Source organism: Pseudochaenichthys georgianus, chromosome 3, assembly GCF_902827115.2.
Source record: "Pseudochaenichthys georgianus chromosome 3, fPseGeo1.2, whole genome shotgun sequence".
NCBI classification, from domain to species: domain Eukaryota; kingdom Metazoa; phylum Chordata; class Actinopteri; order Perciformes; family Channichthyidae; genus Pseudochaenichthys; species Pseudochaenichthys georgianus.
Window position 1 is genome coordinate 31,695,368 of NC_047505.1, and position 17,685 is coordinate 31,713,052.

The following is a 17,685-nucleotide window of genomic DNA, read 5'->3' on the forward strand; positions in this document are numbered from 1 at the left end:
TCCTGCTTTTGGGTCCTGCGTCCTGTATGTCGGTTCATAACAGGGACAGTGGCAAGACAATAACAAACCAATTTGATATGATTGACTCTTCAGTGATGATATACCACAGCAGTGTTCGGCGGGAAGGATATGGCACTCTACTATTATGACGTAAATTCCAACAATGATCCAGAATTTTGTGAGGACAGTGGGTGGCAGGAGGCTGATAGTATATCAAGCTGATGGTTCAATTTCAGACACAATCAAAGTTGGAAATGGCTAAATGTCCGATCTAGGGACGAGAGAAAAACTAAATTAAGTATTTGAATGTACGTGTTCATGTCCTTGTGCGTTAAATTGCGCTAACATAATTCCATTTCAATTAATGTGTTGTTGACACATACAGTCATTTCTACAGTACGAACTGACCAAAATATGGACCCAGCGGATTCAGAGACAGTGAAGATAGCTCTGCGAGCTCAAGGAACAAGACTACACCAGCATGAGGAGCAGCTGGGCGCCATCAACCTGGGGGTGAGGGAACTGACCGGCCGTCAGGAAAATGTTCAAGCCTCCGTCAATACTCAGGTGAATCACCTTGCCGAACAGCTGCACCTTGTCCTCGCTCACCTGGAAGCTGGTTCATCCCCTCAGCACCCTGCTGTTGCTCACACACCTATTGTTCCAGCTGACCATGTGCCACTCCATGCTCCACCGCCTCGTCTGGCATCTCCAGAGCGATTCTCCGGAGATTCCGGTGACTGCCGCCCTTTCATTGTTCATTGTGATCTCCATTATAAATATAACCTTGCTGCATTCCCCACTGATCACTCCAAAGTGGCCTTCATGGTGAGCCACTTAACAGGGAGAGCAGCGGCCTGGGCTACATCCGAGAGATTCACCTACCTGTAATTCTCTGGATGTATTTACAGACACTCTCACCAAGGTGTTTAATTGCATGGCTCCTGGAAGGGAGGCAGCCAGAGCACTGATGCAGATTAAGCAGAGTCCGCTCAGAGTATCGGACTATGCCATTGAGTTCAGGACCCTTGCAGCAGATAGTGGCTGGAATTCTGCAGCACTGCTCGACGCCTTTTTGTCTGGTCTTTCGGATTCCATTAAAGACCAGTTAATACCTTTGGACCTCCCAGAAGACTTGGATTCTGTCATTGCACTGGCAGTTCGAATAGACAATAGACTGGCCGAAAGACAAAAAGAAAGGTTCAAGAGTGTGGCACGTCTGCCTCGACACCAAGGGGACACACCAAGCCATCGTCCCGCCTGGAGACCTCCTACCAATACTCCTCCTGAGAGAAGAGTGCTCCCTAGTGTCTCAGAGGAGCCCATGCAGTTGGGTCGGGCTAAGTTGACTCCGGAGGAACGTCTTCGGCGCATTCAGGAGGGCAGGTGTTTTTACTGTGGGGAGCAGGGGCACCTCCTGGCTTCATGTACAGCAAAAGATCGGGCTCATCAGGGACGAGGAGGACCCTGGTGAGCCGACTGTCATCTGGATTCCCTCCTCGTACCTTGACACAGGTACAAGTAAAAATAGACAGACATATTTTAACTCAGGGGGTTCTCATAGACTCGGGTGCGGATGAAAGTTTAATGGATTGGGGGTTGGCCAAGAAGTGGAACTGTGGGGTAATTCCTTTGACGCAACCGTTAAAGGCCTCTGCTCTGGATGGTCGGTTATTGTTTACCGTTACCCACTGTACTATGCCCATTGAAGTAACCGTAAATGCAACACATACTGAACACATGACTTTCCATTTATTTGACTCTGCTCAGCATCCACTTATTCTTGGTTACCCATGGTTAGTCAAGCATAACTCACACATAGACTGGAGATCTGGGAGAGTTAAGGGATGGGGAGAGGACTGCAAGCATTTCTGTTTGAGAGAAAATAAGACTGGTGACAACACTCCCCATGCTAGAAGGATTGCATGACTGAGGCTATCCAAGTACAGGAGCAAGATTTCCCTGACAAGTCCAAGGTGCCCAGTTGCTATTGGGACCTAAAGGAGGTTTTTAGTAAAGCCCGAGCCACTGCCCTGTCACCACATAGGCCTAATGACTGTGCAATAAACTTGGTACCTGGCTCCCCCATTCCCAAGGGTCGCCTCTACTCTCTTTCCGGACCCAAAAGGGAGGCCATGAACAATTATATTGAGACCTCCTTGCAGGCCGGACTCATTCGCCCTTCCTCGTCACCAGCGGGAGCGAGCTTCTTTTTCGTAGACAAAAAGGATGGATCACTCCGGCCCTGTATAGACTACAGCCCTCTGAACGCAATCACCATCAAAAACAGGTACCCTCTCCCACTCATCTCCTCCGCCTTTGAACTTTTGCAAGACGCCAACATTTTCACCAAACTGGATTTAAGGAATGCTTATCATTTGGTGAGAATCAGGGAGGGGGACGAATGGAAGACTGGATTTAACACACCTAGTGGACACTATGAGTACCTAGTGATGCCTTTTGGCTTGACAAACGCACCGGCAGTGTTTCAGGCCCTCATACATGAGGTGTTGGGGGACTTCCTGAATAAGTTTGTGTTTGTATATCTTGATGACATTTTGATTTTTTCTCCTGACAACATAACCCACCAGCAGCATGTCCGTCAAGTCCTCGACCGCTTGCTACAGAACCAACTTTATGTTAAAGCAGAGAAGTGCGAGTTCCATGTCCAAACCACATCGTTCCTGGGTTTCATCATTGCCCCCGGTCAACTAAAGATGGACCCTGCCAAGGTCAGTGCCGTGGCCGAGTGGCCAGTTCCTGTCGACAGGAAAAAACTACAGCAGTTTCTGGGGTTTGCAATTTTTTTATAGACGTTTCATCAGAAATTTCAGTTCTATTGCTTCCCCGCTACATGTACTTACCTCTCCTCATGTCCCGTTTGAATGGAACTCCAAAGCTGCTAACGCTTTTCAAGTTCTAAAGGAGATGTTCACCTCTGCTCCCATCCTCACCATCCCAGATCCACTTCGACAGTTCGTGGTAGAGGTGGATGCCTCTAACCTCGGTGTGGGGGCAGTTCTCTCTCAGCGGGCTGCAAAGGATAATAAGCTCCATCCCTGCGCTTTTCTCTCCCGTAAGTTGTCCTCAGCGGAAAGGAACTACGACGTGGGCAATTGTGAACTACTGGCAGTGAAACAAGCCTTGAAGGAGTGGAGACATTGGCTAGAGGGGGCCGCTCAGCCGTTCCTGGTATGGACAGACCATAAGAACCTCGAATACATGAAAAAGGCTAAGAGACTGAATTCACGCCAGGCTAGATGGACACTTTTTTTCAGTCGTTTTTATTTTATCTTGTCATTTAGACCTGGCTCCAGAACACCAAGCCAGATGCCTTGTCCCGTCTGTTTGATCCTGAGCCTGCTGCCAAGGAACCAGAACCCATCCTACCACTGAACCGTGTGTTAGGAGCAGTAACTTTGCAGATTGAAAAAGAGGTGCAGCAAGCAAATGTTGAGAGCCCAGCACCTAGTGAGTGTCCGCCTAATAGGCTGTTTGTTACAGTGCCCTTACGCTCCAAGATCATTCACTGGGCTCACACGTCCTTGATCACTTGTCATCCTGGGACTGGAGGAACCATGTTCGCACTTAAGCAGCGTTTCTGGTGGCCGTCCATGGCTAAAGATGTTGGTAAATATGTGAATGCCTGTCCTGTTTGTGCTCGCAGCAAAACCTCTTCCATGCCTCGGTCTGGGTTGCTGCAGCCGTTGCCCATTCCCCAACGGCCCTGGTCTGACATATCCATGGACTTTGTTACTGGACTCCCGGTGTCTCAAGGCAATACCACTGTACTGACAGTGGTAGATCGTTTTTCGAAAATGACTCATTTTATTCCATTGGCCAAGGAAACGGCGGAAATTATGATGGTCAATGTGTTCCGGATACATGGATTTCCCAGGGATATTGTGTCAGACCGGGGCCCACAGTTTGTTTCCAAGTTCTGGAAGGAGTTCTGCAGTCTCATTGGAGCCACCGCTAATCACCCCCAGTCCAACAGACAAACGGAGAGATTAAATCAAGTGTTGGAGACATGTCTGAGGTGCTTGGTGGCTCAGAATCCCTCATCGTGGAGCAAGCATCTAACCTGAGTGGAATACGCCCACAATTCTCTTCCCACCTCTGCCACTGGTATGACTCCCTTCCAGTGCGTCTTTGGCTACCAACCACCTGTGTTTGCTGAGACTGAAAAGGAGGTCTTGGTCCCGTCTGCACATGCCCTCGTCAGACGTTGCCATCGCATCTGGGCGGCTGCCCGTCGAACCCTTCTAAGGAGTTCTTCTTCAATGAAAAGGGGGGCTGACCGACACCGACGGCCAGCTCCAGTGAACCAGCCTGGGCAGAAGGTGTGGTTGTCCACGAAAGATCTACCCCTCCATGTCGCTTCAAGAAAATTAGCCCCCAGGTTTGTTGGTCCCTTTCCAATAACGAAGATTGTGAACCCTGTGTCTGTGCGCCTGAGACTCCCCAGATCCCTGCGGGTCCACCCTACATTCCACGTTGGGAAGATCAAGCCTGTCAAGGAAAGCAGTTTGGTGCCCGCAACTAAACCTCCACCACCCCCCAGAATGGTTGATGGTGGCCTTGTTTATACAGTCAAGAAACTGCTGGCAGTCCGGAGAAGGCGACGTGGCAGGCAGTTCCTCGTTGACTGGAAAGGCTATGGAGCAGAGAATAGGATGTGGATCCCGTCTCGCTACGTTGTGGATCAGGAGTTGATCAGGGATTTCGACAGGCAACATCCTAATCTGCCTGGGCCGTCAGGAGACGTCCCAGAAGGGGGGGGGTAATGTTGTGACTCGACAGATATGTTAGGTTTAGTTATGTTTTTATTTTGAAAGTAATCTTTCCTGTCATTTCAGATCCCACAGTTCCTGCCTTTGTGTGTTTCCCGCCCGTGAGATTGCTTGGCCCTGCCCTGATTGTTTTCACCTGTGCCCATACCCCTCACCTATATATATATCCCTGGTGTTTCTTTGTTCCTTTGTCAGTTCGTTATGTTTCATGTCGTGAGCACCCAGGCCTTTTGACTCCTGATACGTACCTTGTGATTTAGACCTTTTGTCAAGTGAGTTTTTGTGTTGCTGTACAACTTTGTTTTGGCTTTTTATCTACTTTCTTTTCTTTGTGAAAGTACGATTTAGTTTGTGATTAAAGAACATTCTATTTTTGGACATCTGTCTCCGAATCCTGCTTTTGGGTCCTGCGTCCTGTATCTCGGGTTCATAACAGGGACAGTGGCAAGACAATAACAAACCAATTTGATATGATTGACTCTTCAGTGATGATATACCGCAGCAGTGTTCGGCGGGAAGGATATGGCACTCTACTATGACGTAAATTCCAACAATGATCCAGAATTTTGTGAGGACAGTGGGTGGCAGGAGGCTGATAGTATATCAAGCTGATGGTTCAATTTCAGACACAATCAAAGTTGGAAATGGCTAAATGTCCGGTCTAGGGACGAGAGAAAAACTAAATTAAGTATTTGAATGTACGTGTTCATGTCCTTGTGCGTTAAATTGCGCTAACATAATTCCATTTCAATTCATGTGTTGTTGACACATACAATCATTTCTACAGTTTCAACATTAAATTCAACACTTTACTTAGGGTGTAGTAAGTTATTATTTTAAAGGATAATTTTGGAAAGAGTCTCAAAAGTACAAGTTATAGAAATTGTTGACATAAAAAGTGTTAATATTCTCTGTATTGTTGGTTGAACTGCTGATCAAATAATTAGCAAATATTTAGTTGAAGTATATAATCATGTAAATAAAATAACATTGGGTTTTAGACTATTGCTCTAATCAAACAAGACATTTTGCAAAACATTACCTTAGTCTGAGAAACTGAGATAAGGAATCTCACATTTCATAGGATACCAATTGGTCTCCTGCAATCAATATAATCACCAATTGAATGAATAATGACAAATCATTGTTGATATACATTAAACTATATTTTTGATATCAAAGTTATGATATCAAAACTTAAAAATCCATCCCTTATTTTGCTCAGTGTCACAGGAAACCCACTCTGTATAAAACATTCATGCTGTATATATTTTTGATGATGACATTTGGCCATAAATAAGTCTGCCTACCAGTTTTATCATGTTTGCCAGTTCTTGCATCTATTTCATAAAGCTGAGCAATGCATTGTACCACCAAAAGTAAACAGCTTTGGTTATATAATGTTTACAGTTTAGACGTAGATGAAAAACTGTTGCGTAATTTACTGTGTTTAACATGGAATTAGAAAACATATCCGCTAAGCCTTGGAAAACACATTTCTAATCTGCAGTGTTTGATAATGCTCTAAAAACATATTTTGTCAGAATCAAATCAACCAATTTCTCAAAACAAACATTGAGCAACAGGAAATAAAAAACATTTTATATTGCCTTATTTATTTGTTACCATTAAAAATGTCACTAGTTTTCCTAAAGATTAATGTCCAAAAACACAATGAGAATAGCAAATAACAGCAAACAAAACCGCATCACCAATCTCAGGGGATATATGCTTTAATCTTCACTCTTTTGCAAAGCTTTACTCTCTGCGGTTGCTTCTTCTGAAATGAGACTACTAGCACACTGTGTACTGTGAAAAACAATCTGGTACTGGAACTCATAACCAGAGATCAAGTGCATCTTAAAAAAAATCCTCATATGGAACCAACATATTGTTTATAATTCTGGGCTTTTATTAAATCATTCAGATGCAACTAATCCAATCCAGGAAAAGTTCAGTGAAGAGGTTTCAAACAATGAAAGTATGAATAATGCAGATAAATAAAAAGTTGTTGGTGGATATACCATTGGTAGGCTACTGTGCCCATACTTTGATACAGTACAGAAGAAAAGAGCATTATATGAATGTTTAAATCCTCAAACCATATTTCTCAATTAGAAAAAACACCAAGGAAGGACTAGAATGATTGAAATCTTTAAAAACAATCACGTTATAGAAGAGACATATCTTCTTAAAAGCTATTTGCAGAACTGTATACAACATCTGAAAATACAACACTGCCCAACAGCACCGGATCACAAAGCCACACAACAAACAGCTAAGAAAATGTAACTCACCTTGGCGACCCTGTTGGCAACCTCCCGGCCCACCATTAGCCCCTGGACAAATGTCCGTGCAGCGATGAAGGCCCTGGTGACCTGGGCCTTCAGCTTCCTGGGCACATCTCCAAAGGGCTTCAGCTGATCTGTGTATTTACTGACACATTCCAGGTAGTCGTCTGTGAAGTGGTACTGGGAGTTGAGTAACTGGAACATGCGCTCCAGCAGCCTGGACCAGAAGTCATTGAGCATCTCCTCCAGGTTGACGTTGCCCCCCGTGTAGTAGCGCTTTAGCTCAGTGAACAGATCCTGGAACACCTCCGAGTTCTGCATGTACAGCTTCCCGTACGTCCGTGTGAACATACTGTTGAGGGACTTCTCAGAATTGTCCAGCAGCTCCAAGAAAAACTCTAGATAGATGGATGATTTGGGGAAATAAGGGAGGGGTAGAGAAGACAAACAGCTGGGTCAATGTGCTGATATTTACAGTATCTTATGCCCTGCAATATAAACCAGATAATAGGCTTTCAAAGCACAAAAGCCTGGTTTAATGTAATGAAGTGTCTGTTGTTTTACTTTTATTTCTCATTTTATGGCTCTCTTTGCATATATAGAAGCAATCTATAGCAGCCAACAATAAGTACTTGATTATGTGAAAAAAGTTGGTCCAAAGCATTAATAATTTAATAGGAGAAGTAATGGGCCACAAGAATCATGAATGATTAATGTAAAGGTTCTGCTTGCATACTGTAACAATATATTCATAATTTCTAGGCATAGACACCATACCTTATCATTCTGAGCACCCACCGTTATTGCCAGATGCATCAGTTCCTCCCGGAAACAATTTATCTGTCCACCAAGGTAGTTGGCCTATGAGCCTATGTTGTGTTTGAAAAATGCTTCAATGGCTTTGTATTGTCAGAAGAGTATGTGAAACGTAACATACCATAATTCACCATGTGACAAGCAGACCTATTATTCTTAATTATTGATTCAGCCCACACCTTGTGTAACATCATTAAAAAAGAAGACTTTATAACAAATGTCTTTGAACTTTCCTTAAAGATGAACTGATATTTCAGTTCTGTTGACTGCCAACCTCTGTGGTATGCTACTAAATGTCGAACATCAGACTGTAGAGCTTACCAACATTTTTAACCTGACATTTCTCCCCCTTTTTAGAAAAAAAGGCCACTAAAGCCCTTTTCTACAATTCTGCTTGCTTGGCCTACCTCGGTTTGGAATCTTCATCAAACAGGCAACGTGCTTGAGGTGGGGGTTTAACAGATGATGGTCCTGTCTCAAGTCAATGATGGTTAAAAGCAGTGGGCTGATAGATTGTTGTGACTGATGGTCAAGGATTGGCTTTACAGAGGTAAAAAAAAGCACTTTTGATGTCCAATAAATTCTCCACAATTAAAGTTCCCTGTTAATTTGTTATCTTAAAAGCTTCTTTTATGAAGCTGCAAAATCTATAGGTTACTTACGTAACCCCAGTACTCAGAGTAACATGAAGTGAGATGTCTCACTATGGGATGCGCCTCATTGCGGAGCAAACAGAAGCATCAATCTCATTACGGAAATCGTGATTGGCTGGTGATCTTGACGTCAACGTCAGGGGAAATCACCCCCTATAAGTAGCTTGCGCCACAACGCATGCGTCATTCAAAATAAGCACCTCTTCTCGCTTCACCATAGCAAGAAGGGCCATCTGGTGAGACATCTCACTTCATGTTACTCTCAGGCCTGGGGTTACGTAAGTAACCTATAGTTCTCATTCATAACACTCCGTTCGATGTCTCACTATGGGATATTGTAGCTCCCGTATTGCCAGACGAGCTTATCTCGAAAATCACCGATCAACCAGAATTTAACAGGTAGAGTCCCGACTCAACAAGGTGCCCAGCACTGCTCGGGCCACGCTTGGAGCGGAGACGTCTAGCCTGTAAAAGCGGACAAAAGTGAGCATAAAGATGCACAGATGTCTTGGATGGAAACACCCTTGAACAAAGCCCAGGATGTAGCCAGGCCCCGAGTCAAGTGAGCCCGCAGACCCGAAGGTGCTTTCAAATTCTGACTCGTATAGGCCAAAGCAATTGCCTCCACAATCCAGTGGGAGAGCCGTTGCTTAGTGACAGGCTTGCCCTTGTGAGGGTTAGCCCAGGACACGAAGAGTTGGTCATTAAGACGAAGCTCCTTTGATCTGTCCATATATGTGTGTAAAGCCCGGACTGGACACAACAGATCCTGCTGCTGCTCCCCGGAGGAAACCAGCGGCGGAGGAAATGCTTCAATGTCAATTGGGGTACACGAACCAACCACCTTTGGTGTAAAGGCAGGGTTGGGCTTCAACAACACTCTCGTTTGCCCTGGGGCAAACTGAGTGCATGAGGAATGTACAGACAGTGCATGAATATCGCTGACCCGCTTGGCTGATGCCAGGGCCAGTAACAGCACTGTCTTGAGTGACAGATGTTTCATGTCAGCTCCTTCCAGGGGTTCAAATGGGGTCATTCTGAGCCCATTCAAAACCACTGCCAGGTCCCATAAGGGCACCAGTGACCTGGAGACAGGGAGGAGCCTGCGAGCTCCCTTCATAAAACGGCAAACCAAAGGGTGTTGGCTAGCCGTCTTACCCTCAAAGCCCACATGGCATGCAGCAATAGCAGTCAGGTACACCTTGATCGTGGAGAAAGCTCTGTGTTTATCGATCAAGTCCTGTAGGAATGATAAAATCACCCCGACAGGACATTGAAAAGAGATGTGTCCTTCTTGAAGGCACCACTCCTCAAACACCCTCCACTTACAGTTGTAAAGAGACCTGGTGGAGGAAGCTCTCGCACTCTGAATAGTGTTTATCACCTTCTGAGGGAGTCCCACTGTATTCAGATTGTACCACTCACGGGTCAGGCCCATAGTGCCCCGCGCTCTGGGCGTGGGTGAAGGATCGCCCTCCCGCCTGAGACAATCTGTCCCTGCGTGGTGGGGGCTGCCATGGCTGCCCGCACAACAGCTGATATTTCTCCGCCAGCCCGTACGTTGCGGGCTAGGGCGGAAACATCAGAGTAAGTGTGTGGCATTGCTCCTTCACTCTGGTCAGAGTTGGGGGTAACAGAGCCAGGGGTGGGAACGCGCACAGAGGACCCGGAGGTCAATCGTGTACGAGTGCGTCCCCGCCTAACAATGCGTTTAAATCGTGCATTAAAGAGAACAGCTGTCATTGAGCATTTTTTCTTTATGCGAACAGATTTAACGCGGCTCCGCCGTAACGCACCCACAGCGGACTCACGATCCTTGGATGTGGAGTCCAGTCTGCATAGAGTGGTGCACCTCTGGACAGTAGTTCTGTCCCGAGGTGCATCACTCCCGGTACCTGTGTCGCTCTCAGAGAGAGGAGACGTCTGCCGCTCCAAGGGATCAGTTTGTGTGCCAGTGTGTGTGACTGGAGACAACGCAACCTCCCCTACGGTTCATATACGATATCGTGTTGTCTGTCCTCACGAGGGCATGGTGTCCTCTGAGAGAAGGCAGGAAGCGTTTTAGGGTGGGGAACACCGCTAAGAGCTACGGGTGATTTACTTGCGCCCGCTGGAGGTCTCTGCTCTAGAGACCTCTCACCGGGTGACCTTCGCAAATACCCTATCAGCCTGTCTGACGTGCGTCCGTGGTGACCACCTTCCGTGAAAGGACAGCACCCGTAAGCGCGTCCCGCACTAGAAAAGTCGGGTGTAGTGCCACTACGCATTACATAATAACCAATACTCTCCGCACTTCGTGGCGTGCGGGGTATAGTTTTATTATGAGACCCATGTTGAGCGGGTGCTTTACGAGGACATTTGTCTGCGTAATCTGACTCTGCTCGGCGGGCATTATAGATAAAACCCTTCTTTCTAGGAGAGAGAGAACCTCTCTCTCCAGAATGTGGGTTGACTCTCTCTGGGCTTGTGAAAACAGAAAAAGTGTAACTGTTTTGAGAAGCCCAGGCAGATGTCGTGAGTATCTCCTGCTGTATGCTCCTTAGAGCCAGCTGAGATGCCACGCTTACGGCCTTTTGAGAGATGCCGTAGCTGCTCTCAAAAGGGGAAGAATTGGCGGGCTGTTTATTGGTTTTATTGATTTCTTTTCATTTTTTTGAGCTGCGCCCTCGGCCTGAAGCCTGGATGCGTCAGCGGCAAATGTTTTATGACAGAGGAATCAATCAACGTGTGGATTAGCCGGCTAGCGCCCGTCGACCGAAATGGTATTTTGGGTTCAGTCTGTGGACAGTGAAGCTTGCCCGGCTACTGTGAGATGTGCTCTGAAGCGAGAAGAGGTGTTTGAATGACGCATGCGTTGTGGCGCAAGCTACTTATAGGGGGTGATTTCCCCTGACGCTGACGTCAAGATCACCAGCCAATCAGGATTGGCGTAATGAGATTGATGCTTCTGTTTGCTCCGCGATGAGGCGCATCCCATAGTGAGACATCGAACGGAGTGTTATGAATGAGAACAGGAAATGTTGCGTTTTCTTTAACTTAACACGACTGCAGCAACACATCCTCACTCCCAGGTCGGCCTATGTTGACGTTATGTCAAGTCCCCTGTGTCGGCTTTTTCCAACGCAAGGGGGCGGTCCTTAGCGTACATTTTCAACTTTCCGGGATGTCCATAGGCTTCTATATAGCTCCCTAAACGTATGTTGTAGACGACTTGAGATCGCGAGCGAATGCTACCCGCAGATCCATTCTCACAGCGTTTATCAACCTTTTTCTTACTCAATATCAAGCCACACTTATTGTTTGTACTTCTTTATTTTAATTGAATAATGTAGGACTTTTGTTGCCGTCAGTTAGGGGGAGAGTAGGGGCTCAGAAAACTGAAATCTGTGTTGTTTCATCGTTTTTTCCTTCTATTACGTTACCATTGACTGTTAGCAGGCTCAATGTCGAGTCAAGGCAACATAATCAAGGAGACGGTAGCCGAAGTAATCAAAAGAAGAATTTAATTAATAATTACCACCCTGGTTGAATGAAGGAAATATAAAGTAATGACAGACAAGAACACATACTGCACAGACAGGATCAGCCACAGACAAAGGGGAAAACAGAATCCTTATACATGAGGTAATGACGAGACAAGACACACCTGGGTTAATTACAAATGGGTACACCTGGAGGGGAAACGATAAGGACTACAAAACCATAACAGGAAACTACAGCTAGACATGACACATCACACTAGGAGCGCCTGATCAGGGCACATAACACCCCCACACCCAACTTTATGTCCATAACCCCAAGGCGAAATGGGGGAATGAACATAAACAGAAGAAGGAAACAAGAAACAATAATACTGTCAGCACAATAAAAAATACAAATTGTACTAACAGCACCGGTATGGACGGCCATAACCCCACACCACCTCATGGATAACTAGCACCCCCCCACCCTGTCGACACAGTCCTCCATTCTGGGCAATGGAAAACTATCAGGCCTAATCACGGACTCAGTGTTTGTCAACCGTCCATCCACGACCGCCTTGGACGGAATAATGACGTCATCTTCCAGTTCTCCAACCCCCTCTGAAAAACAAAGACTGCCATTACTCTCATCAACGCTAGATGGGGCCAACATACAAACTGACACCGGCACAGTGGACACACTCGCAGAGGGAACAACAATACTGTCAATAGGATTCACCAGAGGCTCCCTCACATAATATGGCTTAATCATATTAACATGACACAAGCGAGTCTTCCGCCCACGATCCGGTGTCTCGATCAGGTAGTCCAAATCCCCTACTTTCTCTCTAACCAGGTATGGCCCACTAAACCGTGCTTGTAAGCTGGAGCCTGGGACAGGCAACAACACTAAAACCCTCTCCCCTGGCACAAACGTTCTATCCCGAGCCTTCCTGTCATACCAGCCCTTCATCCTCCCCTGTGTGTCACTCAGATTTGTCCTCGCTAGTTCACATGCCCTCTTCAGCTTCTCCCTAAAGCCACAGACATAGTCTAACAGGTTCTTCGGCTCGCTCTCCCCCAACCACTTCTCCCTCAACAGCTTAAGCGGCCCCCTAACCGAATGCGCAAATACCAGCTCTGCAGGACTGAATCCCAAAGATTCCTGCACCACCTCCCTTGCGGCAAACAACATTAAATGAACCCCTTCATCCCAGTCGTCCTTCGTGTCACGACAGAACGCCCAAAGCATTGTTTTTAGCGTGGAGTGGAACCTTTCCAAAGCCCCCTGGGATTGTGGGTGATATGGGCTAGAGAAACTATGCGATATATCCAGCTGCTTTAAAACCTGCGAGATGATGCGGGATAAAAAATTCGTACCTTGGTCGGACTGTACCACGCGAGGCAAACCAAAAACGGAGAAAAACCTCACCAAGGCCTGTGACACTGTTTTGACCGTTATCCGTTTCAGTGGAATCGCTTCCGGAAACCGTGTGTTGGCACACATAATGGTCAAAAGAAAGCTATTACCTGCCTTGGTTCTAGGGAGTGCACCCACACAATCAATGATAACCCTCTCAAAAGGTTCCCCCACTGCCGGGATAGGGTAGAGTGGCGCCGGTGGAATGACCCCGTTAGGTTTACCCACCACCTGACACGTTGAACACCCCCTGCAGTGCTGCACCACATCCCGTTTCATCCCTGGCCAAAAAAATGTACGCAGCACACTATCATATGTCTTATTGACCCCCAGATGTCCTGCGAGCCTGTGATCGTGAGCCAAACACAGAATATCGTGACGGTATCTAAACGGAACCACAACCTGCGTCACCACATTCCAATCATTCTCCGCTGACGCGTCGAGGCTAGGAGACCATTTACGCAGCAATATCCCGTCCCTCTGGATATAGCAACTTTTAGAAACCTCACTCTCTCCCACTCCCACAGTGTTCTCAAAAAGGCCTGACAGGCTTGGATCTCTACCCTGTTCCGCGATAAGCTCCTCGCGAGCAAAAGAAAACCCAGCCGCGCTACTGGCAGACTCACACAAGGAAGTAGAGGGCAGTAAAGGGCTGAGACCGGCTGGAATAGATGGAAGAACAGCATCACCTTCAAGAGGGGCAATTTCAGGAACAAGCTGAGACGATGACCACAAGTCGGGTTGCCCCGGGAGCGCCCCCTCCACCTCAGGCTCCCGTGGTACTGCACCATGGGGATTATCCATAAGTGGGTCACGACACTCAGGCACCCCGTTAACAGTCGCTATGATGGTATCAAACAAGTCCACGTCGTCCTTTTCCTCGGCCAGAGCCTTAATAACCATGGCCCGCGTGACTGTACATGAGGAGAACACCCTCGGATACGCATCCGCCAGGACGTCCACCGCCCCCGACTCTGCTGGCACACAAGTCACATCTGCCTTCACGAGGACCCTACCCCCTGCCAGATCATTCCCGAGGATTAATGATACGCCCTCGACAGGAAAACAATTTTCCACCCCAATTACCACTGGCCCGACACCAACTCAGATGTAAGATGGATAGTGTGAAGCGGAACTTCCATGACATGCATCCCAAAAGACCTGACAGTTATCCCAGCATCCACCTCTGAACCACTGTCAAAAAGCAGCACATCTCTCCGAATAAATAACTGGGACGCAGCCGTATCCCTTAATATGGTCACAGGAACCTTCACCCCTTCGCCGGACAAGGATACAAACCCCTCACTGATGAACGGTAAGTAAGCTTTCATATCCTCACCCCTTTGGGCATCCCTACTCAGAGATGTGTGTGTGGGTGTGGGTGTCATTACCAACGATATTTGTTTACTGGGACGGGTAAGGGCAAAACAGTTCTCCTTTATGTGGCCTTTTTTACCACAGTGGAAACACTCACGCATTTCTCCCCTCATTCCCCGCTCAGCAACCTCGCCCACACTGCCACCGCCAGAGGCCACAGGCCTGTCACCCAAGCCCCACCTCGGTCTACTCTCCACCCTGCGCACGGGATAATTAGGTCTGTCAAAGAGCACTTTGTGCGTCAACACGAACTCATCCGCAAGGCTCGCAGCCACCGAGCACTCAGTCACCTTATGTTCATTAATGTACATCGCCACATTATCGGGCAAACAATAGGACTTAAACTCCTCAAGAAGCACGAGTTCCCGCATCTTAACCAAAGTGTCCACCTTCTCCGACGCGCACCAACGATCAAACAACAGCTCCTTCTCGTAAGCAAACTCCACGTAGGTCTGCACATTGTTCTTTCTAAGAGCGTGAAACCTCTGCCTATACGCCTCCGGCACAAGCTCGTAAGCCCTAAGGATAGCAGCCTTCACCACGGCGTAATCCTGGGTGTTTGGGCAAAGTGACGCGTAAACGTGTTGTGCTTTCCCGGTGAGTGCGCTCTGGAGAAGTAATGTCCACTGGTCATTAGGCCATTTCAGAGTTGTGGCTATATTTTCGAACATAGAAAAATATTTGTCAACATCCTTCTCTGAAAATTGCGGGACCAGACGTAGGTGCCTAGTAGCATCGAACCTAGCTTCAAGATGCACTGCCCGCGCCTCTACCCCAAGCCTTCTAAGCTCAAGCTCATGTACGCGCCCACGTTCTGCCTCCTCCACTTCCCGGGCGCATAACCGCTCTGCATGTCTCAGCTGCTCGAATTTAAACTCTAGTTCCATCTTCCTCAGCAAAACCTGGTTGTCCGAAACCGGGTCACATGTGACTACCTCCTCCTCCTCAGGTTTGCCCACAGACTCCATAACCTCCTTGGCGGTCAAAGCCTCCACCAGCGCTAACCGCTGCTGCTGCTTTTTCATGCTCGGGGCAAGCCTGACACCGTAATGCTCTGCTATCTCCGATAATTCCTCCTTAGTGCTGTGGAAATTGATGTGAGATATTGTACCAAAGAAGTGTGTTACATTTGAAATGGTAGAAAGTCTTGTTGCAATTTCCAGACACTAAAAGAGGTCCTTTGAGTTTCAAATAGTAGCAGTTAAGTAAATACTGTTCAAGCAATACCTGTGTTTGTGTTTTATAGTGATTTCTCTGTTTTTATCCTTTCATAAATGTGAGGACTAAAATGGCGAGAGACAAAGGGCTGTAAAATAAGTTTTATTGCAGTGGGGGATGTCGAGGTATGCAACACAGGGTGAGTGGTGTGGGGAGAGGAAATTCTGTTTGAGATCTCTGGCAGGCCAGGTTTTAAGGAAATCTATGTATCTTGAATAAGTATATGTGTGAGTTTATACATTCCTGTGTGTTAATAGTTGAAGGAACAAAAGGTACATTTTTCCTCTCCAATATAGAGAGGTTTTTTATAGATTTCTGAAACAATGTTCCCTTTTTCTTAGAAATAGATGAGCACAATAGTTTTTTCTTTGACTTTTTACCTGTTTAACAAAAGAGTGTTTTAAGCTATTTGTGAAGAAGGAAGATGCAGAATTAAGGATGATTTCTGTTTGGAGTGTAAAGATTATCCCTGATAATGTTTTCTGGGTTAAACCATCGATAGGCTGTACAAATGGGGAGGGGGAGGTACCTCCTGCAGGCCTTCCCAACACCTGTGGCTTTCAAAGCTGCCAGGCGCTGATTTCCCTGTGAGATAGCATTTTGGTATCTCCCCAATGAAACGCTACCCCTTCTTTGCACTAGGGAAATGTTTTTCTGGTTGTTGGGTCTCTCTTCATGCGCTGACAAGACGACAGGATGTCCGCAGTGCGTGAATAAGGGTGGGAGTACTCCACACGTTGCTTATATGATTCTTTGAATTGTATAGTAATGTATTATATTATATCGTATTGCATTATTACTACTTTGTTTAATTAAAACGGACTATTGTTTAACTGGTATCCTGGTGTCTTCTAATTCCTTCCCTGTTATGATTTCAAGCAGGACTCGGTCAAAACAACACGCGGTGAGGAGTTGGGTTGTAAAAACTCAGACCTCGCAAACAAGTGGTGACCCCGACGTTAGCGAGTGGGAGTTCACAGGGAGTCACATCAGGAGCCAGCGGACGAAGCAGTCCAGGGGGGCACCTCGAAATACTTCTGACAACTAAAAACAGAGCTCTATACAAAAACACAGGTAAGCACGGATACCCGTTACACTCGAAATCTGTGATTTGGATATATTCAAATTTTTTAGAGTTGTCAGGAATATTTCTCAGTGTCGTAGACTTTATGATAAAATAATGCAATGCATATATTAGTATAGGTAGGTAACGACGGACTACTGATCTTATAAGATAGTGTAATGCATACATTAGCATAGATAGGTAACGACGGACTATAAATGTAATATAATTATGCAATACATATAGAATAAAGTAGGTAACTATGGACTACTCATGATGATAAAGCAAAGGTTAAGGACCTAGGGGATATGCTACACGTGAAGCGACGAGAAATGTAAGAAAATGGTGCAGGGCCCCGTTGGTTTTTACAGAAATCAAGTCGGCAATTTCAGTCGGGGAAGTCCACTGGGTTTCATAAGAAATGATATCCATCCAGGGCGAAACTGAATAATACTTCTTCAGCCTCATAGGACGCTGGAGTGTATTATATGTAATAATTCCAAGAGGAGATACGCAAATTTCAAAAAGTCATTTTGAAACGAACGGAATCTCGTTCTCTTGTTCTGTGGGGTTATTAATCTAAGAAGCTAAAC

General features: G+C 46.4%; 1 protein-coding gene across 3 annotated transcripts in view; it reads right to left on the minus strand.

The window, feature by feature from the left end:
- The window catches only part of gpc6a (glypican 6a), a 219,991-nt gene that overhangs the window by 125,120 nt on the left and 77,186 nt on the right, over nt 1-17,685 (minus strand). For all 3 annotated transcript variants that reach the window (XM_034109780.2, XM_034109771.2, XM_034109789.1), the window contains exon 3: nt 7,091-7,482. In XM_034109780.2, coding sequence (XP_033965671.1) covers nt 7,091-7,482 — 392 coding nt within the window. The remainder of the gene's footprint in view (nt 1-7,090; nt 7,483-17,685) is intronic.